At 53.6% G+C, this 24,358-nt stretch overlaps 1 protein-coding gene across 7 annotated transcripts in view; it reads left to right on the plus strand.

The window, feature by feature from the left end:
• Window positions 1–24,358, plus strand: part of RAB11FIP3 (RAB11 family interacting protein 3) — a 76,752-nt gene that overhangs the window by 38,071 nt on the left and 14,323 nt on the right. For 4 of the 7 annotated variants that reach the window (XM_042037509.1, XM_042037513.1, XM_042037512.1 and 1 more), the window contains 4 exons: window positions 71–162; window positions 12,118–12,305; window positions 17,243–17,416; window positions 21,682–21,816. In XM_042037509.1, coding sequence (XP_041893443.1) covers window positions 71–162; window positions 12,118–12,305; window positions 17,243–17,416; window positions 21,682–21,816 — 589 coding nt within the window. Of the gene's footprint in view, window positions 1–70; window positions 163–7,301; window positions 7,409–12,117; window positions 12,306–13,454; window positions 13,549–17,242; window positions 17,417–21,681; window positions 21,817–24,358 lie in introns of those variants that run through there. The other 3 variants (XM_042037515.1, XM_042037510.1, XM_042037516.1) reach the window with 3 other exon arrangements.

Consider the following 24,358-nt stretch of genomic DNA (forward strand, 5'->3'; position numbering starts at 1 on the left):
GCCACCCTTGGCTCGAGGGTGCAGATTTTCCTCTTGGTGATTCCAAGTGTGTGTTTGTTTGCCCCTGCAGACCCTGACAGCCAGCTGTATGATATGGGATATACCCCCGAGGAGGAAGCCCCGGCCTGTCCCGATGAGTTTGATGACTTCGTCACGTTTGAGGCAAGTACGAGCTCTGTTCATTCCCATCGAGGTTGGCTGCACGTGAAGCGGGATTTGGGCGTGGAGAGGAGTTTGCTGTGACAGGGCTCAGGGGTGTTTAACACATAAAGGCAAACGCAGTCTCTGGGTGACGGGCCCAGAGAAGCTGCACCGAGCATTTGGTGCTGCTGAAGTTAAAATGGGTGTTGATAAAACTGAAAGAGCAGAGCATGGTGCCCTGGGTGGAGAGGGAGCCCCTTTCTGGGGACACGGGAAGGGGACCTGCTGCTCTTGGGTTTGTCTTCCTGCTGGAGTTTCTGAACCTGGAGAACCTGAGCTTGGTTTTGAGGTGTACCAGCCAGGAGCCTACCTGAGAGGCACAGCAGAGCAGTGGGATGTTGACATTTGCTGCTGTTTGGCCAGTAAAAGGCAGAGCAGAGGACAAAAATCTGTATTTTCTCTCTATTCTTGGCCTTCATCAGGGATATTTCTCTGATATAGGTTGTTTTCTTCTAGTTAAAGCCTCCATGCCTTGGTTTCCCCCTGCTTTCCTGACCACAGGAGCATGTTGCAGCAGTGATCCTGCTGTTCCCAGCTGCTCTCTGTGTCAGGGGTTTGGGGCTTGGCTTGGAAGGCTTCACTCATTCCTGCTCTGGGCCTTCCAGCCTGGAGCAGGAGGTGCTGCAGGTGCCTTGGGAGAAAAGGGGTGGCTGGGTCCCTGTCCCTCATGGGGACTGAATCACTTCCCTCTGCTTTTCCTTTTCCAAACTTCCCTCTTCAGGGTTGTGATGCTTGTGTCTTGGTAGCCTGGATGGTTTTGGGGTTGTCCTGTGCAGGACCAGGAGTTGGGCTCTGATCCTTGTGGATCGCTTTCCCACTCAGGATATTTAGGATTCTGTGTGATTTTGATCACACAACTTGTTGCTGGCAATGAGACTGCCAACCTGCTTTGTATTTGCATGCAAACGTATCTGTTTATGGTATAGTCTGTAGTACATCGTTTTGGCCTTATGATTTCTTGGTAAAAGGTTAATGATAGACTGGGTGTTGGGCAGCTGGTCAAAAATCAGGGAATGGTTTGGGTTGAAGGGATCTTAAAGCTCATCTCATCCCACCCCCTGCCATGGGCAGAGACACCTTCCACTGTCCCAGGCTGCTCCAAGCCCCAATGTCCAACCTGGCCTTGGACACTTCCAGGGATCCAGGGGCAGCCACAGCTTCTCTGGGTAATGTTGAATATTGGTTTATTTTTCCTTTTTGAAAGGTAGCTACAAGCCCCAGGAACAGCTGGGGAGAAAAGGGACAGGAAGGCAGGCAGGGAGATGGATTTCCATATTTTTTATGTGGTGCAAGGTCACAGATGGGCATTTTAACGCTGGACTGAGCAGTGTAGAGGCTGTGACAGGCAAAGGCTTTTACTTTTTGCTCCTCGGACCTGTGTCAAGGGACCATCTTGCCTGAGATTCTGAGCAAGGATGTTTTCCAAGGGCTAATTTAACATAGATGAGCTCTGTCAGCACTGGGAGCTATTCTGGGCAGCAATACCAACAAGGCAGGTGTGTGCCCCACTGGGATGAAATACTTCTGCTGCTGGGCCAGCCTTTCCTTGAAGAGACAAGGTGACCCAAAGGAAAAAGGTGATGAGTCCTGAAATCTCCTTTTCCAAAAGATCTAAGTGGATTTTTATACTGAATTCAGTGTAGTCGTCTAAAGGACAGCTCTACGTTTAACATGCCGGGCAAGAAATATTCGTGTTGTCTTGGATACATGATTCGAAATAATTTCCAGCCTGCCAGGATTTCGTAGAGGCTCAGCAAATGAGAACATGCTGGAGAAATACCACTCAGCCTTGGGAGTGTAAAAATAAACCAGAGTCTTGGGGCGAGGGGGTTTTTGTTCTCTCCTGGCTGAGCCGTGAGCTCCCAACGTGCCTTTTATCCCACACGTCCTGGAGTGCTGTGCCTTGGAAAGCTGGAGCTGGCTCAGGGAGGGAGAAGCCATGGTACAAAGCATCCTGCTGGGAGCAGCAAAAGCATGTTCCTCACAGGAGCACCGGGAAAAGAGCTGGAGAGAGCTCCAACAGACCCTTCTTCCTGAGGGGCAGCAGGACATCATCAAAGCAGAGAACAGGATAAACAGCCTTTCCCAAAATCTGTGTTCCATCTTGCTTGGATTCTCCAGAATAGATGAGAGGGGAAAAAAGCACCTTTCAAAGTGAAGACATCACCTTTCCTCAGAGTAAACTTCTCACTGCATCAAGCAGCAGTTTGGGCTCTGGGATGTCGCCGTGTCAGCCCTGGGAAGATGCTGCACAGGGATAAACACACCCCAAAACACAGCTGGGACACCTCAGGCACTGGGTGAGCCCCTCTGGCTGTGGCAGGGCCATGGGGTGAAGGGGCACAGCTGGGTTTTCTCGTCCCCTGTCACATCAGAGCTGAAGGAGTTGCTGCATTTGCAGAAGTGCTGGGAGCAGTTGTGGTTATTGGAGTGGAGCACTGGCTGTGGTTCCTCTTAAAGAGCCCAAAATCCCAGTGGCTGGAATGCTCAGCGCTTCCAAGTGCTGGGGTCTGACAGGGAGCTTTTCTCCTCAGTGTTTGTTCAAACAAGTGTAAACAAGTGCTTCAAGCAGTCTCCAGGAAAATGTCTTCTCCTGGTTAATAAGGCTGCTCTGCGTGCTGACTCACGTCCTCTTCTGCTGACTGCCATCAGGAGAGCTGAGCATCCATGGAAAACCCTGAGAGCCCCGAGCTGGGGACCTCCACCCAGTGTTTGCTCTGCAGAGAGAGCCACCAACGCCTGCTTCCTCCAGTAAAAGGAGGAAGGGGATGAGGTGTGAACTCAGGAATTCCTGATGTTGGATACTCCCCCAGTTCAGCCACTGGTGTGGCTCTGGATGTGACATGGAGCTCCTGGCTCCTGGTGCACCATTCCAGGTGTGTCCAGCAGACAGGCCTGGCTGTCCAGGTGCTTTCAAAGAGGATTTCTGCTCCCGTGGCTCCACTGAGACAGCAGCTCCTGCAGCCACGTGGCTTTTGTGCCTCCAGCTGGGCTTGCAGGGGGCTCATCCCAATCCCTCCAGCTCTGCTGTCACACATCCAAGAGGATCCTCATCCCTGTGCACCCACCGGGAGCAGGGAGAGCATCACCTGGCTGGGATCACCTCCCTGCAGCCCCACCAGTGTGTTCTCCTGCTCAAGGTGGAAGCGTGGCGGTTGCTGGGTGAGAAACCACCAAAAACTAATGACAGCCTTCCTGCTTTGTCAAAGCCACGTGAAGGGAGCTTGGAGCTTTTCCATGCGGACACCTGAGCCCTGTTTTCCCCCAGGCTGGGCTGGCACAGCTTGGCTGCTGACTGCCTGGAAGGTGGGAGTTCTCCTCCCTTGCGAGCTCCTGTGGAGCTCATGACTCAGTGCTGAGGCACAGGACTCGTTTGCAATGCTCTGGGGGACATGGAGGTGAATTTGGAGTTAGCTTCCTTGGGATCATGGAATCATTAAGGCTGGAAAAGACCTCCAAGCTCAACCATCAGCCCAGCACCACAGGGATACCCGCTGTGCCTTGCCCTAGGGTGGGGGCTCTGCCCCTCTGCTCTGCTCCTGGGGCAGGTGAGCCCCTCTGGGCAATGCAGAGTGGGAAGGATGACTCTCCAAAATGGAAAACAAGCCATGAAAATGCTAGGATTAGGCTGGGATGGGCATGAAGATGTTTAACTTCATGTGGGCTGGAGGAGAGGTGGAGCCAGTGCTCTGTAAAGGCTGCCTGGAAACACCATAAATACCCCAAATAGGGATTTTTAGCTCTGGGAACTCGTGTTTTGGGCCAGCAAGGTCAGAGGAGGGCTCTGGCTGAGCTCTGCAGGACAGGCAGCCGTAAATCCTGCGGATGCAGTGCCTTGTGCAGGGCTGTTGCCATCTGCTGGGCGGCTGCCGTGGCTCCTCCTGGAAGCAGGCAGGAAAAAACTGTTCTGCACAGGCAGGAGAGGGGAATTCAGCTTTCCGTGGAAGCCTTCACCCGCCCAAGCATGTCCCCTCTGGCTGTTTGTCCAGCAGGGAGTTGTACAGCGCGGGGGGAGTGGATCTGGGGAGGAAAATGGGAGCTGGGAGGTCCCAAGTTTTGTGTATTTTGGGATCAGGAGCTACTCCTGGCTCTCCCAGGCTGCCTGCCCACAGGTGCAGCTGGAAGAACTCCAGCTCAGAATATTCTGTGACATTCTGTGCAGCAGTGAGCAGCAGCTTTAAGGCCGACACATCAACTCTGGGAAACTTTAACTCTGTTAAAGCCGGGATTTCTTTCCATGTTGATCAATTGAATTTAATCCTTCTTTTTGAGGGCAAAAATCAAGGCGAGGCCAATGAAATCCACATTGCTGGGTTCCTCCAGCTGCTCAGAGCTTCTGCAGAAGGGACCAAAGACTGGTGTAACACAGAAGCTGTTCTGGGAGCACATGGGGCCTGGAGCCCTTCCCAGAGGTGTTACTGTCATTCCTCGTGCCTCGGGTTTTGAAGGAGCCCGCATGGGCTGGTTGTAGGAGTCTGCTGCATGCTCCTTGTGTCCCCTCCCAGTAGCCCTGAGGAACTTCTGAGCCCTCCTTTTCCTAGTACAGAATTCCCAGGGAGATACTTGCATTCCCAAAGGCAGAGCTGGGCCTGCTGAGCACAGAGCATTTGGGAGGGCCCTGCTTTGCGATCTTTGGCATTTTAGGTGAGGTTTTTTTCCTCCTCTGCCTCTCCACACCAATGTTACCATGGGATGCGTGTCTGGCAGGGGCTAGCCAGGCTGAAAAGATGGGATTGAGCTTTGTAAACTCCTCAAAGCACCAGGACAGAGCTGGCTTCAGCAGTTCTCTGGCTGTCCTAACCCAGGTGTGAAGGTCTGGTGGTGGGGATGCGGACATGGAGCTGAGAGCTCAGCTTTTCTGTCCCAGTGCCATTCCCACTTTCTGGAATGGCCTCAGTAGGCCTCTGGTCACAGGGCTGACCCAAAAGCACCATGAATGAAATGGTCACAAGCCCCTCTCCAGGGGTTGCCTGCTGGAACTGGTGATCATTCTGTCCTGAACAGCTGGTGGACTTGAAATCGTGCAGGTGGCTGGAACTGCAGGGCTGTGGAATGTGACAGGTGCAGTTCAGTGTCTGTTCATCTGTCCTTGGGGAGCATGTGGAGCCCTGAGCAATGTCCCCACTGTCCCCAAAGCCTTTCTGCTCCCCTGCACCGAGAGACGAAGGGCCATGAGCCCTCTGTGGCAGCGAGTGAACAGTCTGTATTATCCTTGCATTCAGAGAGTTCCACAATGGCTTGGGTTGGAAACAACCTTAAAGCTCATCTCATTCCACCCCCTGCCATGGGCAGGGACACCTTCCACTAGCCCAGGATGCTCCAAGCCCCATCCAACCCGGCCTTGGACACTGCCAGGGATCCAGGGGCAGCCACAGCTGCTCTGGGCACCCTGTGCCAGGGCCTCCCCACCCTCCTAGGGAACAATTCCTTCCCAATATCCCATCCAGCCCTGCCCTCTGGCAGTGGGAAGCCATTCCCTGTGTCCTGGCCCTCCATGCCTTGTCCCCAGTCCCTCTGCAGCTCTCCTGGAGCCCCTTTAGGCCCTGCAAGGGGCTCTGAGCTCTCCCTGGAGCCTTCTGTTCTCCAGGTGAGCACCCCCAGCTCTCCCAGCCTGGCTCCAGAGCAGAGAGGCTCCAGCTCTCCCAAATCAGCCCATGGTGACAATTTAATACCTTAAACCTTGAAAATACCCAGGACATTAATTTATTGTGTAGGCTCAGTACTGTGTAGAGGGAAGGATGGGAGTGTAAATTGGACAGGGATGTCCCTGAAGGCAGGACCCGAGTGCAGGGCTACGGTGAGAAATTTCTTTGCTGGGCAGAAAAGATGTGAGTTGAAGTATTTGCCCTGTAGGAAACAGGCTGGAAGGAGTTTGGAAAACAAAGTCCTTGGAGCCTTATCTTGAACTACAAGCAGATTGTGTGGGACTGGCAACGTGGGAACTGGGCTGTGGGACACTGGGAAGGAGCGGGAACTGAGGGGGGGAAGCAGTGGGAGCAAAGGTGTCTCAGTAAGAGCTGGAGAAGTAAAACAGGCAGGGAATTGGGGTTTCCTAATTAGTTTTAGTGTCTGATTTTGTGCTCTCATGGGGGTTCCCAATATTCTCTGAGGTCTTGAGGCACGAGCAGAAGAGCAAAAGGTCTGTGACCTGCTCTGTGGAGGAGCAGATCCAGGCAGAGCTCGGGTTAAAGCATAACTCCTTCCTGAGCAGGAATCTGGGCTGGCCTGGACTCAGCTCAGGAGGTCAACTGCTTCTCAAGGTGCAGGACACTTCCAGTCAGTGCTGCTGAGTCGGGGCTTCTGCTCAGAGCTCTGCATGCCAGGAAGGATGTGGCCCAGAGGACAGCAAGGATAACCCCCAGAAAAGGAGAAAACGTGCTTTGGGAAGGTAGGGGAAGGAAATTGGTGTGTTTGTGCTGGATAGGCAGGACTGAGGGAGCTTGAAATATGTGAGGTTTCTGCAGAAAGGAAACAGAAACCTGGACAAAACCCTCAAAACTTGTGGGTGTGAGCAGTGCCGAGGCCTCCGTATGCCGAGGGCTGCCATGGGGAAGGGAAAATCCCATGGATCAGCTCTCCCACAATGCTGGCTCTGCTGGACTCCTGTTTGCAGGGAGCTGCTTGGCTGAGAGCTCCGCCAGGGTGGCGCTGGGATGTTTGGAAACTCGGCTGGCACCCGTGAGCAGCCCTTCTTTGGGGTCAATATTGGCACTGCCTGCCCGAGATCACCCTCTGAGTCACCAAAAGCGCTCCTGGCCTGCCCCTGGTGAGCAATCCAAGCTTTATTCACCCCTCTATTTGCGGCTATAAGGAAGGAATTTGTCATTTAACGCTTAATTATTCACCAGAAACACCAGGAAGGCCGAGATAAACCTCGACAGGTCGACTTCACATTGAACCTTTTTATTCGGGGATGGATTCCTGGGAAGAGTGAGCACCTGGAGCGGGGCTGGCCGGGGAGCGGGGCTTGCAGGACGTGCTTTTATTTTGGAATTCAGGGAAGCGGGAGGAGGCTGCGGTCACACGGCAGGGAAGTGTGCCTGGGCTCCCGCTCCTTATCGGGAGCTCGGGAACAAAAGGCGCTCTGTTGGGACTCCAGCTCTCTCCATAAACCTCCCGGCTCTCCTGGACTTTGCTTCCCTCCTGCCTCCCAGAAGCAGCTCCCGGAGCTGGAGCTGGCTCTGGACAGCAGGCGATGTCTCCACAGGTGGGTTTTTGGGAGCTCACACGAAATGAGGAGGGGTTGGGTTTCTGTGCTCAGCCCCGGAGGTGCCGGGAAGGGGCGGGTTGGGAATCCACCTGATTTTTTACATGGGCAGATCCACCTGGTTTTTTACATGGGAATGGTTTAGGCTAAAAGAGGAGAGATTTAGATGGGATATTGGGAAGGAATTGTTCCCTAGGAGGGTGGGGAGGCCCTGGCACAGGGTGCCCAGAGCAGCTGGGGCTGCCCCTGGATCCCTGGCAGTGCCCAAGGCCAGGTTGGACACTGGAGCTTGGAGCAGCCTGGGATAGTGGAAGGTGTCCCTGCCATGGCAGAAGGTTGGAACTGAGTAGAACTTTAATGTCCCTTCCAACCCAAACCATTCCGGGATTCTGTGATTCCATGGGCTGTGGTGTACCTTCACACTCCCCTCTGCCCGAGTCTCCCTGGGGGAGTTGGACCAGGAGGGACGGTTCCTGCTGGTTTTTGGGGTGCTGGGGACAGTGTGCCAGATGTGGTGTTCTGTGAGTTGGTTTGGGGGTTGTTTTTTGGGCTGGGTGAGTGGTTTCAATTTGTCCCAACAGGTGCAGCACGTTTCTGTTACCCAGCCTTGAGGGAGGTGATGGAGTGTAACAACCCCAGCTCCTCCGGGGGCTGAGTTGTGAAAGTTGCCTTCCCCTAGGGCTGAGCACAGGCCCTCTGGCTTCCCTGGAAAGCTGGCATTGCCCGGGTATGTGGGAAGAGGGCAAGACTGGGATCCAGAGGTGGCAGTCCCCAAAGTGGCATTGCAGAGGCTGAGCTGCCGTGGGGTGTTCAGGGCTTTGGGGTCAGCTGTGGGGCTATAAATGTGGGGCTATGTTAATGTGGGGCTATAAACACAACTGTCTCCCTTCTCCCTGGCTCCCAGCCTGGCACTGTCACCACTGTCTGGGCCACAGGGTGTCCTTGGAAGGGGATTTTTGTAGCTGATCCATCTCCTCCCCATCCCGTGCACAGTCAGGGCTGGATTCTTCAGGCTCACACTGCTGGGAAAACAGAGTTGTTTTTCCTTTTCCTTGTCACTCACTTCCCCGCCCAACCTTCCGAGTGTTTGTGGCCAAGGACAGCAGAGCTTGGGGATGCTGAGACAGCTCCAGGGACAGCTCTGTCTGGAAGGAACCTCCCTGGAGCCAGACTTTGCCCTCCTTTCCAAGGCAACACCCTGGCAGAGCTTGTGCTGAACCTTCTGTCCATGGCAGATCAAAGCTGAGCCTGTCCCTGCCTGGACCTTGCAGGTGATTCCCAAGAATGCCTCTCCTCCTACTGCAGCAGCTTTTTTATAAATCCATATGGTTTTACAGCACTTCACAACATCTTATCAAATAATCTTTACTCCCATATGCCATCAGATGTATGGAATGGAGGAGCTGCTGCTGGAGAAGGCTCCTAAAGGCACCTCACCACCTCCCCTGTCTCATCAGGGCACATTACATCATCCCGGTGCTGATTCCATCATTTACTTCCTTTTAGAAGCAGGAATGCTCACCTGGGCTCTCAGATCCCTGGAGTTTCCCTGAGCAGGCAGAGATGCTTCGGGGTGGCCCATGTTCCTGTCAGGCAGGTGTGGCTCTGGGGAAATACTGCTGGAGGAGCTGGATTCAGGATTGGGAACCTCAGTCAAACCCTGATCCTGTTCCAGCTCAGAACTCTGTGTGTGCCTGAGTCCCAGGTTTAGTGTCTGAGGTTTGCCTGAAGCACCTCAGGGTGTGTTTTATTTGATAAAAGCTGAAAATGCACTGATACTGGTGACACCAACCCCGTTCTGAACGTGGTGGGGATGTTCCTGGTGTGATTGTAGCCCAGCCTGGCTGTCCTGAAGCCCGTGGATATTTTTAAGTGTATTTGGCTTTTTTTAAGCTGGAAAAAATGTTTACTTTCTGCTCACAGGAAGGCAAAGCTGGTTGAAGGAGAGCTGTGGCAGGGGGGGTTTGAAGGCTCAGTGCACAAACCAGCTCCTCATGAGGCCATAAGTAAGAACTTTCTGTACCCACACACTTGCCCAGGGACAGAGATTTGGCTTGGCTGGCTCTGGCAGGCATTTGGCAATAGCTGAACCCCCTCGGTTTGCCTGTCTCCTCCTGGCATCTCTTCTTGAGGTTTGGTTACTGATTCTGGGATGAAATGTGCAGCAAAGTTCTCCACGCTCGTGCTCAGGAGAAGGACTTTGTTTACAGTTTCAGCTGCTTCTTAACTCATTGCCCACACAGGTTTAATTTTAATAGGCCTCTCTTGCTTTTGGAAACCTCATCCTGGCTGGCATCACAAAGGAACAAATACAGTTTGTAAATAATAAATTGATGCACATCTTTGGTGTGGCTGAAGGACAATGGTTGATGTGCTGTGCTGGTGGGTTCTCCTATTCCAAAAGGGTTGTTCCCAAATCCAGCCTCTCCATGCATGTATTTCCCATCAATAAGGTGGTTTGGAACAATTTGATAGAGAAATCACAGAATCATGGAATGGTTTGGGTTGGAAGGGACCTTAAAGGTCCTCTTGTTCCAACATCTGACTAAGGGCACTGTTCAGCTCCTGGTTGGCTTCATGTTGAGAGGGTCAGCACTAACCACAGCAGGATTTTTAGGCAAATTACTTGTGAATTGGAGTGTTTGGAGGTTTTTTGGCTTCTTTCAATAGTTGTGCTCATTATAATACTTCAATATATACTTAAATTTCAGCTTTTCCAGTGAGAAGGGGGGGGGTGGTATTTAAAAAGCAGCCTTTATTTTGTAGTGTGCAAGCAAAATTCTTTCCAGTTTGGCATGAAATCTTTTTCAAACAGGCAAAAGGGAGGGGAACGTGCACTTGGGGGTGGCTGCTGTCACCTCTTGGGCTCTCTCTGTCCATGACCAAGCCAAGGCAGGTCAAACCTCTGCTTCCCCATGTCCTTCCTGCTGGAGCATTAATGGCGTTTTTAGAAAGTGCAGCATAAACCCAGTAAAGCACTTAAGCAAGGCCCAGCTTTAGGTGTCTAAGTGGTTTTGGTGGGTTTATGCTTTTATAAGTGGGTGGGGGCTTTAGAGGCTTTTGTTTCTCCTTGCAAGGCTGGCACAGGCTCTGCCCTGGTGGAGTTAACAGGAGCAGCCCCTTCTCCTCACACTGCCTTTAGACTCCAGCTCTGTGCAGGTTTGTGTCGTGTTTAACTTTGGGGTGGTGTCCTAGAGGTGCTGGTGTCCACAAGCCAGGTGGGAGCTGAGCCAGGCTTCCAAGAGGAGCTCCTGGCTGTCTCCATCCCACTGAGTGTGGTGGGCACAGGGGCTGGGACAGCAAAGCAGGGCTGGACTGGGTCACTTGGCTGCTCCCAGTGTCCATATGGAATGGGAATTGCTCTTAAGCAACTCTCTCTCCATCCCTTCGAGGTTTTCTATCCCTTTTTGCCCCTGGCAGTGTCCAAGGCCAGGCTGGACGGGGCTTGGAGCAACCCGGGCTAGTGGAAGGTGTCCCTGCCCATGGCAGGGGTTGGAATGAGATGAGCTTTAAAGTCCCTTCCAACCCAAACCACTCTCTGATTCTGTGAATGCAGGGCTTTGAGAAATGTCATTTTCTCCAAAATCATTGGGAAAAGCCCTGAAAGCTGCTCTGTGCAGAGGGAAAGGGGTTTGCTTCAGTCGTGCCTGCATTCAAACTGCTGCTCTTTTGCCCTGCTGCTGTTCTGGAGGGGCAGCTGAGCGTGTGGGATCCCATCAGATGAACTTCAGATGGAGCAGATGGCTTTCCATGAGCAACTCTTCAGCTGGAGGCCGGGCAGGAGGGCTCCCACCCCTCTGCCTGACTCCTCTGGGGACAGGGATCAGCTGGAGCTCAGCACCAGCACTGGCAGATCCAAAAATTCCCTGATTTGCTCTGAGGTGTGCTGGAGAAATCCCCAAATCTTGGGAAAGGGGCTGGCACTGTGAGGGGTAACAAGAGCTTTGGCTTCTGGGGGGTTTCTGTACTGCTCCCACGGTTCTCCAGGCGTCAGGATCAGAAGGGATCGTCCCTGCCCGTGTGTAGGAGCAAACAGGCAGGACTGCAGCTCAACACCTGCCTGGGGTGCAGAACTGGGAGGGAAACCCAGTTCTCCATGCTCATATCACAGTCTCTTGAAACCCAAATCCCACTGCTTTTCCAGAGCCTGCTCAGTGCTGGATTTGAGATGCTGCTCCAGCTGGAGTGCCGAGATTTGAGTCCCTGCAAACCAGAAGCTGTCATGAAGATTTAGAAACAGTTTATTTGCTGTTGAGGGATGGAAGGTTTTAGCAGACAGGGCAAAAAAAAGGTGCTCTCAGGGCTAGCTGGGAGTTTTGAATGGTGGTTTTTTGCAGGGAATTCAGATTAGTAACGTGTCCTCTTGGAATGGGGTGGGAGAAAGCAGCGGTGATGGGAACTGCTGAGTCAGCGGTGGGTAATCCCTCCTGCCCTGGCCAAATCCATCCTGGCTCACAACAAAACCTCCCTCCAACTCTTTATTTAGTCTCTATTTTTGTGATCTGCTTCCCAAACCCTGCAAAGGCCGGGCTGCCCACAGAGCAGCACCTGGACCTGCAGTGATTCCAGAGGTTGGATTTCTGTGCTCAGAAATGCAACACAGCCCAAATCCACTGCCTCATCCATGTTTTGTCCTGCTCTGCCATGGATCCACGCAGCTGTAGGATCTTATTTTTTTTTCCTTCTCGTGTGTTTTTTTTCTTAACCAGGCAAATGAGGTGACTGACAGTGCCTACATGGGCTCGGAGAGCACCTACAGCGAGTGCGAGACCTTCACGGATGAGGACACCAGCACCCTGGTCCAGCACGAGATGCACGACGAGGTGGAGACCGACAGCGCCATCGACTCCACCGTGCACTCGGAATTCACGGATCCCATCGAGGAGCCGGAGCATGGGTGAGTGGGAACAGCCAGGAGCAGAACCCTGCACAGGGCAGGGAGTGAGGGCTGAGGGAGACACAGCCTGAGGGTTCCACATCGAGTGGGCCGAGTCTGTCTTGCTGGAACTTGGTTTCTTCTTTGTGTTTGTAACTCTGTGCGAGACCAAAATAGCTCTTCTGGAGGAATAATGAGAATAATTAGGCTGGTTTGTGTAGGCTGGTTTGGAGCCCGGCCTGGCAATCTCTTTGAGTTAATCGTTGCTTGCCTTGGGAGATCTCCTGTACCCTCATTAGCATCTTTTAACCTCTAAAATAACTTCTCAGGTGATGCAAACACCTGAAAGACTTGCAGTTTTTAATCTATCACTTAAGCCAGAAACACAACATATAATTTTCCAGTCAGGAGGGGAACTCGTTCTATTTTTGTTTTCCCTAAAAACATGCGTGTGCCCTTTGATGTGCAAGCACCTCCTGTAATAACTGGTTTGAAACCTCTGCCTGGAGCACAGAAATGTGAGCCAAGATCTCCTTCCCCGGGTCTGAACCGCTGCTGGCGAAACTGCTCCTGGGCCCACCCCGTTTTTGGAGGAAGAGTGGGGTTTGGGGTGAAACTGGGATGCTGGCAGGCAGGAGGGCAGGGAAGAACTCCTTTAGGATCACAGAACACGGAATGGTTTGGGTTGAAAGGGACCTTAAAGCTCATCTCATTCCACCTTCTGCCATGGGCAGGGACACCTTCCACTATCCCAGGTTGCTCCAAGCCCCATCCTGGACGTGTCCAGGGTTGGGGCAGTCTGGATTTTCCCTGGAAAATCTGTGCCAGTGCCAGGTTAGTGCCCCAAGAACACCAATTGTACCAAAACCTCTGGAATCATCTTTGCTTAAGGTCTGTAACACACAGGGCACAATTTTGTCCCCAAACACAAGGCCCAGGGTTGGTGCTCCAGGGGGTGCTTACAGCTCCCATTGCTTTTTAGGAGCACCAGGCTTCCCTCCCACCCCAAAATCCCATGTGAGGATTTTGAGGCAGCGGGCAGTGCTGGGCCCCGGGGCTGAAAGGGTGCTGTGGATTAGAGCAGAAATGGGATTATCCAGCTCGGCTCTTGTCACTGCAGCATGCCCGGCTCAGTGACAGTTAAATTGGGATATAATCAGCTGTGAGCTCCCTGTCACCAGGACAGGGTCCCTGCAGGGGTCATGGCAGCCTGCGTGTGCTCCCAGCCTCTGGGGAAAACCGCCTGCTTCGGACTCGCCTGCCTGTAGGTACAGAAAGCTACACTTGGGAACGGGCTGTGGGGGATGAGCTCGTTCTCTGTGCTCACTTGTGTGGGGTCACCAGCACAGGAGGGACAGGCTTGTTGGGGAGAGTCCAGAGGAGGCCATGGAGATGCTCCAGGGCTGGAGCCCCTCTGCTCTGGAGCCAGGCTGGGAGAGCTGGGGGTGCTCACCTGGAGAACAGAAGGCTTCAGGGAGAGCTCAGAGCCCCTTGCAGGGCCTAAAGGGGCTCCAGGAGAGCTGCAGAGGGACTGGGGACAAGGCATGGAGGGACAGGACAAGGGGGAATGGCTTCCCACTGCCAGAGGGCAGGGCTGGATGGGATATTGGGAAGGAATTGTTCCCTGGGAGGGTGGGCAGGCCCTGGCACAGGGTGCCCAGAGCAGCTGTGGCTGCCCCTGGATCCCTGGCAGTGTCCAAGGCCAGGCTGGACATTGGGGCTTGGAGCAGCCTGGGACAGTGGAAGGGGGTGGAATTGGATGAGCTTTAACATCTCTTCCAACCCAGACCATTGTGGGATTCCCTGCTGCCCCAGGTGTGGGCTTGGGAAGGTCAGATGTCCTTTGGGTGCTGTCCAAGCCTGTTCCCAGATTGTTAAATGTGTGCAAATTCCAGGGAACCAAAAACTTAATTTGATGTATAGGTTTGAAAGGTTTGAAATGGGAACCTCTGGGAGTGCTGAGGGCTGGTTTTGGTGCCATCAGACCCCACGCAGGAGGACACCTCTGGTGCCCAGGGACAGCCAGTGAGTACAATCCCAACAGAGCTTCAGCATCACTTCTCAGGAGCTCTCAAAGCTCAACATACCTGAAATGGTTTGAGCTTAAGGGTTGTTTAGGGTGTGTGTAGTAAAGATTAGTTGGACTCTGGATCCTGAAACTGCCTGAGCCCCAAGAAGGGAATAGGAAATAAAATTTACTGCCTGAAGCATCCAGGCTGAGGGTTTCCAGGTGCCTGATCAGATCTGCTTCTGTGCAGTGCTTATCAAACCACAGCCCCAAATTTAGAGCTCTGGGCTTGGGTTTTGCTTCTGAATTAACAATTCCACCCCCTGGCTTCTATTCCTGGAGAGATTTATGCTGTTTTTGGTGAGGGTCTGACTCACCATGGGGATGGATGGGTTCTGCTGGATCCCACTGTGGAATATTGGTGCTTCTCAAGGGCTCGAGGAGGATGTGCAGATGCCCACAAGCTGGGGTTAAATAGAGATCTGGAGGGTTGACATGTTTTTATTAGCAGGATAAGGGCAAATCCTTCAGATGGAGCAGGTTTTTGGCATAAATGGCTTATCTGTAATCTTTTTTTCTGTCTGGTTTAGTCCAGCAATCTGCTCATACCCCGTTTCCCTCTCTTCAAGTGCAGAGAGATGAGGGCATAACCTGAAATACCAATTTCTGTAATAATGCATTATTATGATTTTTAGCATAGAATTTTGGAGAGGAGGGAGTTGTTAAACCCCCCAAAACACAGACCTGTGGCTCGCAGCCCTGTGGCTGCTTTCACAGCCTGGTTGTTGCAAATCCCCCCTGCCTTTTCTCCAGCTTAATTTGAAAACTTCCATAGTCCTGGGCAGGAAAGGTGGCTTGGCTTGGTGGGGAGGCCCTGGCACAGGGTGCCCAGAGAAGCTGTGGCTGCCCCTGGATCCCTGGCAGTGTCCAAGGCCAGGCTGGACAGGGCTTGGAGCAAGCTGGGCTAGTGGAAGGTGTCCCTGGTGGGATGGGATGAGCTTTAAGGTCCTTCCAACCCAAACCATTCCAGGATTCTGGTGGCTTCATGCAATGGAAAGACTCTTCCAGGAGCAGTGACTCTGTGCTGGGCTGTGTCCCCTCAGGAGCAAGGGACATCCCAGGGCCTGTGCTGGGTGTGTTCTGGGTTTGCACTGAGGCTTCACACGCTCCAGCCTTCTGCATCCGCTGCTAAAACCACACAGAGCAGCATTCCCCCCTCCTGGATTGTCACACAGAGCCTTTTCCCAGCAGGAAAAGCAGGCAAAGGACTCCTTTGTCTTACTGGGGGTCTGTCCCAGCTGCCTGAACCCACCCTTCCCCGACACCAATCCCGCCGGGGTTATGGGGTTAAACTCCAGGCCCTTGAGAGGATTAGGCAGCAACAAGCAAGTGTGAGCCTGGCACGGGCTGCCGTGGAGCTCACAGCGTTTGGGATGTGTCTGGGACGTGCCCAGCTCTTTCTCTGCCGTGCTTTTAGTGGAGCAAGGGTTTGGCACCAACCCTGGGCACTGCCCTGCAAGCCTGAGTGCCCCCAGATCCTGTGGTGCAGCTGCCAATGGAAAAACTTGGTTTATAGGGGGAAAAAAATCACCATGAACTTCCCAGTGGTGCCTGAGCTGTTCCTGTCCTGTCCTGCTCTGTCAAAATGGGACACATCACTCACTTGTTGGGTCCTGGGGACACCAGGAACCCATCAAGGCTGCTCTGTCCCTGCCCTCCACAGATGGACAGGGATAGAAAATATAACAAAGGGTTCATGAGCTGAGATAAGGACAGGGAGAAATCACTCATCAAATACCATCATGGGCAAAACAGGTTCAAATTGGGGATATTAGTTGAATTTATTACTAATAAAATCAGAGCAGGATAATGAGAGGTAAAATAAGACCTTAGAAACGCCTTCACCCCCCATCATCCCTCCTTCCCAGTTCTCCCTCCTTCCCCCCAGTGGCACAAGGAGGTGGGAATGGGGGTTATGGTCAGTTCATCACACATTGTTCCAGCCACTGCTCAGGGAGAGGAGTCAGAGTCCTTCCCCTGCCTCAGTGTGGGGTCCCTTCCACAGGAGACAGCTCTCCATGAACCTCTCCAACCTGAGTCCATCCCACGGGCAGCAGTTCTCCAGGAACTGCTTCACTGTGGGTCACTCTTCCATGGGGTCAGTCCTTCAGGCACAGCCTGCTCCAGCCCAGGTCCCCCACAGGGTCACAGATCCGACCAGGACCCTGCTCCAGCATGGGCTCCTCTCTCCATGGATCCACAGGTCCCTGCCAGGACCCTGCTCCAGCATGGGCTCCTCTCTCCATGGATCCACAGGTCCCTGCCAGGACCCTGCTCCAGCACAGCTTCCCATGGACTCACAGCCCCTCTCAGGCATCTCCTGCTCCAGGCCTGGGCTCCTCCGGGGGCTGCAGGTGCACCTCTGCACCCCCTGCCCTCTGTAGGCTGCAGGGATACTGCTGCTTCCCCATGGGCTTCCCCACAGCATCTCAGGGCAATCCCAGGGATCTCAGGGCAATCCCAGGGATCTCAGGACAATCTCAGCTCTGGTGCCCAGAGCAGCTCCTGCCCCTCCTGCCCTGCCCTGCAGAGCTGTTCCTCTCCCATGTTCTCACCCCACTCCTCTCTGCACTCAGTTCCAGCTGCCCCATCACTTTTTTGTGTTTTCCCTCTCAAATCTGTTAGCCCAGAGGTGCCATCACCTCCATTCCTGATGGGCCCAGCCTCGTCCAGCAGTGGGTCCATCTTGGAGCCACCAGGGAAGGGTTCTGCTGGACATGGGGGGCAGCTTCCAGCAGCCTCTCACAGAATGCACTGTGTGTGAGAATCCACTCCACTACCAAATCCTGTGCACACAACCCCAGCACTCTGGGAAAGGGGATGTCCTGGATGCAATGGAAAGGCTGCTGTGGCAGCTCCCCCTCTAACATCTACCTGTCTGTTCCCACAGATCCCATCCCCACGAGCTGGCCCTGGGCTCCGAGCTCAGCCACTCCATCGTCACCGTCATCAGCGGGGAGGAGCATTTCGAGGATTACGGGGAAGGGAACGAGGCCGATCTGTTCCCAGACCCTTTGTGTAATGGGGAAAGCAGCTTTGGCAGCTCCTCCTTCCTCTCTCCCAGGTAATGCCCGGCCCTGGTGCTGCTCCAGCAGGGGCAGTCGCTCGGTGCCTTCACTCTGCTCTGTGGGACCGGGGTTTCCTTGGGATTTGCCAGGCAGAGGGCCTGGCAAGCTTTGGATACAACGGGATAATCGGCTTGGAAGTGGAGGAGGAATTCCCTCCCTCAGTGTTTCCTTTCCCTGGTCAGTGCCCATCCTGCTGACGCCCAGCAGGAGGTGGAAGAGCTGTCTGCTTTTCCAGAGTCACATTCCCACTCCTGTCAGGGATGTGGCTCCTCACAGAACCTTCCAGCAGAGAAAACCACCTGCAGCTTTAGCCCTGATCCTGTGGGATGGCTCTTATTTTTCTTTCCTCTTTCATTATTTTGGGCTTTGCTGCAGTGTCTGGTTGGATTTGCACGAGCTGCAGCAGCATTCCTTCTCTAAGGATATGTAGATCAGGAAGCAGTCTGTGGCATTTCCTCCTTGCTTTAGGGTCTGAAACCAGGAAAAGTCCATTTTCCAGCCCGAGCAGGGTGGGCTGAGGAGCTGGTGTGGTGGTACAAACCCCATCAATGCTCACTTTCTAAGGAAAATAAGTACAAACTGGAATATCATCCCGTGCTGCAGCCCATAAAGTGTCTGGGATGACAGGGAATGTGTTCTTCCCTTGGGAGCACGTCTCTGCACAGGGCAGGAGTGTTCCCTGCCAGCCATACACCCGTGCTAAACACAAAAATACACTTTTTTCTCTTTGGAATGACACATTTGTGCCTTTCTGCAACCGTGTAAACTTCTCAAAACTTCTTTTGTTTTTCCTGTCTTCCTGTTTTCTCCCAGCTTCCCAAACCCCTTCACGGAGTCTGGACAGTTCTGGTTGCTCAGGGCTGGCAGGGAAGAGCCCGTCAGGGCTCATTTCTTTTTGGCTGGTGTAGCAGCAATGTTGGAGGTGTTAATTGCAAATAGGAGAGTTGCTGTAAAGAATTCCCAACCTTTTCCTTTAGGAAACTGGTGCTCCAGCACTGGGATACCCTGCAGTGGGAAGGGCACAGTCCTGATCCATGCAGGAATGTAGGGCTGGCTGTGCTGGTGCTGTGGCATAGGAAGAACTCTCGGATTAAAACCCAGCCTTGGTGTTCATTTTCCCTTGAAGAGGAGCTGCCAGCCTCATCCAGGAGGCTCCTGGCAAGAAAATACCCAGCTAAAGAAGCTTTGCAATCACTTCAACTTTTCCTTAAACATCAGGCCAGAGCTCCCAGTTTGCCCACGCTCCCGGTGTTCCAGTCTTGCTCTGCCAGGGCACCATCTCTGCTCTGCTCTGTCTTTGGATCTGATCCACACCTGATCCCATCTCCCCTGTGCTGGGAGGGGCTCGCTGGGCACGTGGCCACGCAGATTGTGGTGGTTTGTGCTGGAGACTCTCTGCTGGGGCTTGCTGGGGAGGCAGGCTGGAGATAAACCCTGCAAAACCTCTGGAGTCAGGAATGTGGGGCTGTTTGAGCCGGAGGATTTCCTCATGCCTCTCAGGTCTAGCCTCCCCTCGGATTATTGCTGTGTGTGTGAAGTCCTTCCCTAAACATTCCCAGAGTCTGTGCAGCTCTTCTTGACTTTGGATAGGGAGGAAGGACAGGACACAGGGAATGGCTTCCCACTGCTAGAGGGCAGGGCTGGATGGGATATTGGGAAGGAATTGTTCCCTGGGAGGGTGGGGAGGCCCTGGCACAGGGTGCCCAGAGCAGCTGTGGCTGCCCCTGGATCCCTGGCAGTGTCCAAGGCCAGGTTGGGCAGGGCTTGGAGCATCCTGGGACAGTGGAAGGTGTCCCTGCCCTGGGATGGGGTGGCATAAGATGAGCTCTAATGTCCCTTCCAGCCCAAACCATTCCATGCCTCAGCAGCCCCAGGGTGTTTAAACACACCTGAAAGAACCACAGGCTGCCCCTGCCTCAGGCTGAGTGGGGTTTTTGGCTGTATTTGGAATACAAACAGCATCACTGGTAAAGGGCCACATCCCCACAGACTCTTTGCACGCCACAAGAGTCTCTACGTGGGAATAATGTCCAGAAATTCTCCTGCCACAGCTCGAGAAGACTGACACAAACCCCAGGAGCCTCCAGGGAACACTGTGGGATGCAGTGCTTCCCTGCCCAGTCCTTGTATGTTTGTTTGTGGTCCCTCCTCTTGGGTCTTCCCTTGTGTATCCATGCAGTAGGAAAAGCCTCTTTGCAGCTCTGGGTGGGAAATAAAGGGAAAGCTCCTTGTGCCCATCCCAGCCACCAGGAAGCACTGAGGACCTGTGGAAGACAAATGTGGCTCCAGGAGATGGAGGGAGGCAGAGGAAGGCTCTGAATTGTAGAACCACAGAATGTGCTGAGCTGGAAGGGACCCATCAGGATCCTGGAGTGGGTGGGGACACCGCAGGGCTGAGCTCTCACCCACTGCACAGGCAGGGAACCAGCGCAGCCGGAGGCCAGGAGGATCTGCACACACGCCAGGAGCTGCCAGGCTGGCCTGGGGCTTCTCCTCCCCACTTCTCTTCTCATTTTGATTAATGCTGGTGAAATTTGAGTTCCCACCTAGCCCAGGCTGCACCACCTGGGGAGGGAATGCACCCAAGAGCACCCCGAAAAGGGACATCCCTTCCTCCAGGTGCCACACAGCTGCTGTCACCTCTTCCCTGCACAAACCCTGAGCCACCCACCTGTCTGCTGCAGGGAAAGGGTTATCCCAGGGCCAGACCTGCCCTCAGGGGTAGGGGGAATGGTTTGCAATTGAATTTTTTTTTTTCCAGGAATGGGAAGAGATGATAATTTGGCATTTGCTGGTGTCCAGCCTGTCTGAGGGGGCTGGGAAATACTGTACAGACAGCACAGACCCTGGGCCTGACCCTGGGGTGGGGGCTGAGCCAGGGGACCCTCAGGATGTCCCAAGCTCTGCACATCCCCAGGCCAGGATTTGCTGGTGTGTTTCTGTATCCTGGGATTCACTGCCCCTTCTGGATGCCTGTTGGGTTTATCTTGCTTGTGTTGGCTCACACCTTTACCTGTCTCTCTTATGGAACTGCTTTGGTTTTTCACTATTTAACCTTCCTTTGATTCACACCCGTGGCTTCCAGAAGCACATTTTCCTACAGGAAGGATCTGTGGAGTCTGTTTGGCCCCAAATTAACACAAACCAGTTGCTGTTCAGGATCCCCTCTGTCCTGCCCGAATCATGAGGAAGTGTCTCCCAGCTTCCCAAGCTGTGGAAGTCCTATAGACCCCCATGGCCCTTCCCAAATGGCATTCCCTGCAGGAACACAGCACTGCTGCTTGGCTCCTCTGGGCTTTACTTGGGAGGAGAGAGGGCTTAAACTGCACCTGCCCATTTCATTTGAGCTTAAAAGCTGTTTGCAGTGAAAATCTGGCTCTGTGCATTACTAATGGTGGGTCTGCAGCAGCACAGCTGCTCTGCTTTTAAAGCATCCCACTGGAAAACGGGACACTGACCAAAGGATCATGGAATCACACCATGTCCTGAGCGGGAATAGACCCACAGGGATCATCCACTCCAGCCCCTGGCCCTGCACAGACCCCCCAACAACCCCACCCTGGGCATCCCTGGCAGCGCTGTCCAAACGCTCCTGGAGCTCTGGCAGCCTCGGGGCCGTGCCCATTCCCTGGGGAGCCTGGGCAGTGCCCAGCACCCTCTGGGGGAAGAACCTTTTCCTAAAATCCAGCTTAAACCCCCCTTAGATTCAGCCCTGGCTCACAGCACCCAGTCCTGCAGCATGCAAGTTCATCCTGCACTTACTGAAGCAAACCAAGAGCCTCCTGAGACAGACTGCCTGGAAAATCCTGTTGGAAAATAAACTTTGCAGTGATGTAGGTTTGTGGGAAGCACTTACCTCACCTGCCCTGGGCTCTTGGGGATTGAGATTGGCTCAGGGGTTTGGAAATGTGGGCCAAACTCAGCTGCTGGGAGTCTCTGGGAGGATGGTGATGGAAGTGTTGCTAATTATCAGCTATAATAAATTATATTGAGCAATTATAAATTATCAATTAGCTACACACATTGTTCTAAACTATTCTAAATTCTAAATTACCTATATCTCATTATAAGCAACCCCATATTGCCTTTAATTAAATCATGGTGGGAAGCGACCCAACCTGCCCTGACTTTTTAAATCCAAATTCCATCTCTCCCACCAACAATTCCCCCGCCTTGAGGGACCCTGAGCTTGTGGAAGCCACGGCTGCAGCCGCTCCCTGTGCGTTCTGTGCTGTTGACATGACCCTTGTGATCTCTCTAGCACCAATCCGCTCGCTGCGAAACTGCACAGCATTCTCGCAGATGAAGCTTTTGAGTTTTACTGTAGCCAGTGCCACAAACAAATCAACCGCCTCGAGGATCTTTCTGCTCGCCTGAATGATCTTGAAATGAATAGGTAACGGGGCTCGTGTGTGTGGCCATCTCAGCCTGGGGAATGATGTCCTGGCTGGGAACGCTCTCCTTGTCCGGCGCAGCTTTTCCCTCATTCGGCGCTTGGGGGGGGAAAGGGGATGAGTTTCACCCGGCCACGGGAGCCTCTGTGGCTGCTCCAGGTGGTGGTGACCTCGTGGAGGGTGAGCAGGAGGTGCCTTTAATGCAGGCCCTGGGGGCTGGCAGACAAGGAGAGCGTTCCTGCCCTTTGCATGCTGTGCGTGGTGGGTTCCCCTGGGAGCCACGAGCTGGCCGTGTACAGTATTTCTGTCACCAGGGAAAGACTGGGAATGCTGTGGAAGGGCAGCTTGGAAGGGCAGGGACAGCCCATCCTCCTGCTGAGGAGCAACCTGAGGGCATCAGCCTGCTCCACATGGCTTGGCAGCAGTAAAATCTTGTCTCACCCAGCTTCACCCACTGCCTGCCCACCCCGGTGTCACCGCGGGCCGGGGAGATGTGACAGACACCAGGAACATCAGGAGAGTTGGAATGGCATTTTGGAAATCTCCCAGCCAGCAGCTGGATGTGCTGTCTGACAAGTGGAGAGGGGTTTCTGCCTCTTGATTTGTTCATTCAGAGCTGGTTGCAGCCCGCTGGGTGGAAGGATGGTGGCATTGGTGATAATCTTTCTTCTCATGGCTGAGGTGCCTCTTCAGACCTGGTTCTTGGTCTCTGAGTGTCCTTTGCAGGGACAGTGTGATCTGGGTGCACTCCTGGGCTATGGGGAGAGAACTGGAAAACAAATAGGAGGTTGAATTTAATCCTTTTAAATGAAAAACATATGTCCCTCCCTTTTTTTTTTCCTTGGGTAAATAGTTGTCTTTGCTGTTGGAGGCCTTGAGGGTCAGTGATGGGTCTCAGGTTACGAGAGTTACTAAGGTCATTAATATCTCAGGTCATTAAGGAGAACACCGGTTTTCCCTGGAAGCCCCACTGCATTTCAGGTTTTCTCCACCAAATTTACCTGCAAAGCTGAACTAACACCTCAGAGCCTCCTGCGATGGGTGAGATTTCCTGTGGAGCTTCTCTGTCCTGTGGGAATTCCTAGGCTTTGATTTGTCCTCTGAGTAGGTGCAATTGCTCCATCTGTGTTGAGGGTTTCCCAAGGACAAATTTACTGGGAATATGTTCCAAGGGCCTTTATGGAAGGGGCAATGCCCTCTTTCTGTGTGCTGTGGTTGGGGGATGTCCTGTGCAGCATGTGGGACACGCAGGACCTGCTGTTCCTCCCTGCATCACCACTGACGTGAGGCCCTTGGAGCAGGGGACAAGTCCCAGAGCAGCAGGAACTGGACCAAAATCTGGGACAAGCCTGAAGACACCTCCTCCAGGGGATCCTGGCAGCTGGGATGAAGCCCAAAGCACCCCAGAACAGCCTCACCCTTAAAAACTGCGGGCACACAGACAGTGTTTTATCCTTGGAATAAACTGGGGAGCTCTCTCCCAGCATTGGGGAGCTGCTTCCTGAGCCCACAGCACGGGAAAGCAGGGAAGAATCCTCCAGGAGCTTGGGATGAAGTGGTTTGTGCCTCTGTTTTGTTCCAGTGCCCTTGCTGGTGTCTCAGCCTTTGGACTCTGCAGGTGCCGTCGCTTCCCCAGGAGCTTTTTCCAGAGGAAAACATTTTTCCCTCAGTGCTGGGGGCCGTTCCTTACAATTCCTGGCAAACACCGGGGCTTGACCTCCCCGCCTTGGGCGCCGAGCAGCCTTGAAGCCCAGCCAGCAGCAGCTCTTGTGCTCCCTGGAAATGTGGGATTTGAGGATGCACTTTGACCCGAGAGCTGGTCACCCTGACAACACCCCCAGGCAGGTTTGGGGGTCACTTTACAAAGCAAATTGTCCTGAGCTATTTTTAATCCCTCCTTCGAAGAACTCATGTTGCAGCTCCAGGCAGGAGTGGACTCCCACATGATTTTATTTGTTATTTTTTCCTAAAACTGAGCTAAGCCTCAGAGAATGCAGTTGCTGCTTCTTGGGTTGGAGCTGTCCCTGCTCAGAGAGGATTTGGTGGCATCTGTGTGACACCGGCATGGGTGGAAGATGAGGAGTGAGACCCAAGCCCTGCCCACTTCCCCAGCACCAGTCACCACCAGAAGACTGGAAGGAGCATCTTAGCAAGGAGCTGGTTCTGGAAAAGGCTGGTTTTTCTCAGCAGGGAGAGCCTGCAGCCTGTCCCCAGGGGCTGGGACATGGTGACACAGCCCTTGGCTGCTCGTCCTGTGGTGACACTGAGCCCTGACCGCTGTGGTATGGTGGCAGCTGGCTCAGACATGGATCCAGGCAGTGATCTCCATCGGTTATCTGGGAAAAGGAGATCCCTTTTCATCCCCCTCCCCAGCCACTGCAACAGCGCCATGCTCAAAATCCAGTCAGGGACACCACCAACAGCTCCTAAACCTCTGAGCTACGAGCAGGCAGCACTTCCCTGGTGATCCGCAGCCAAACAGTGGGATGGGGGCTGTGGAAGGGCAGAAGGATGGATTGATCCAGCGGGATGATGGTTGTGGGA

This window comes from Corvus kubaryi, unplaced genomic scaffold, assembly GCF_017639235.1.
Source record: "Corvus kubaryi isolate FWS band 111438036 unplaced genomic scaffold, C.kubaryi_AGA036_p1.0 37387, whole genome shotgun sequence".
Classification (NCBI taxonomy): domain Eukaryota; kingdom Metazoa; phylum Chordata; class Aves; order Passeriformes; family Corvidae; genus Corvus; species Corvus kubaryi.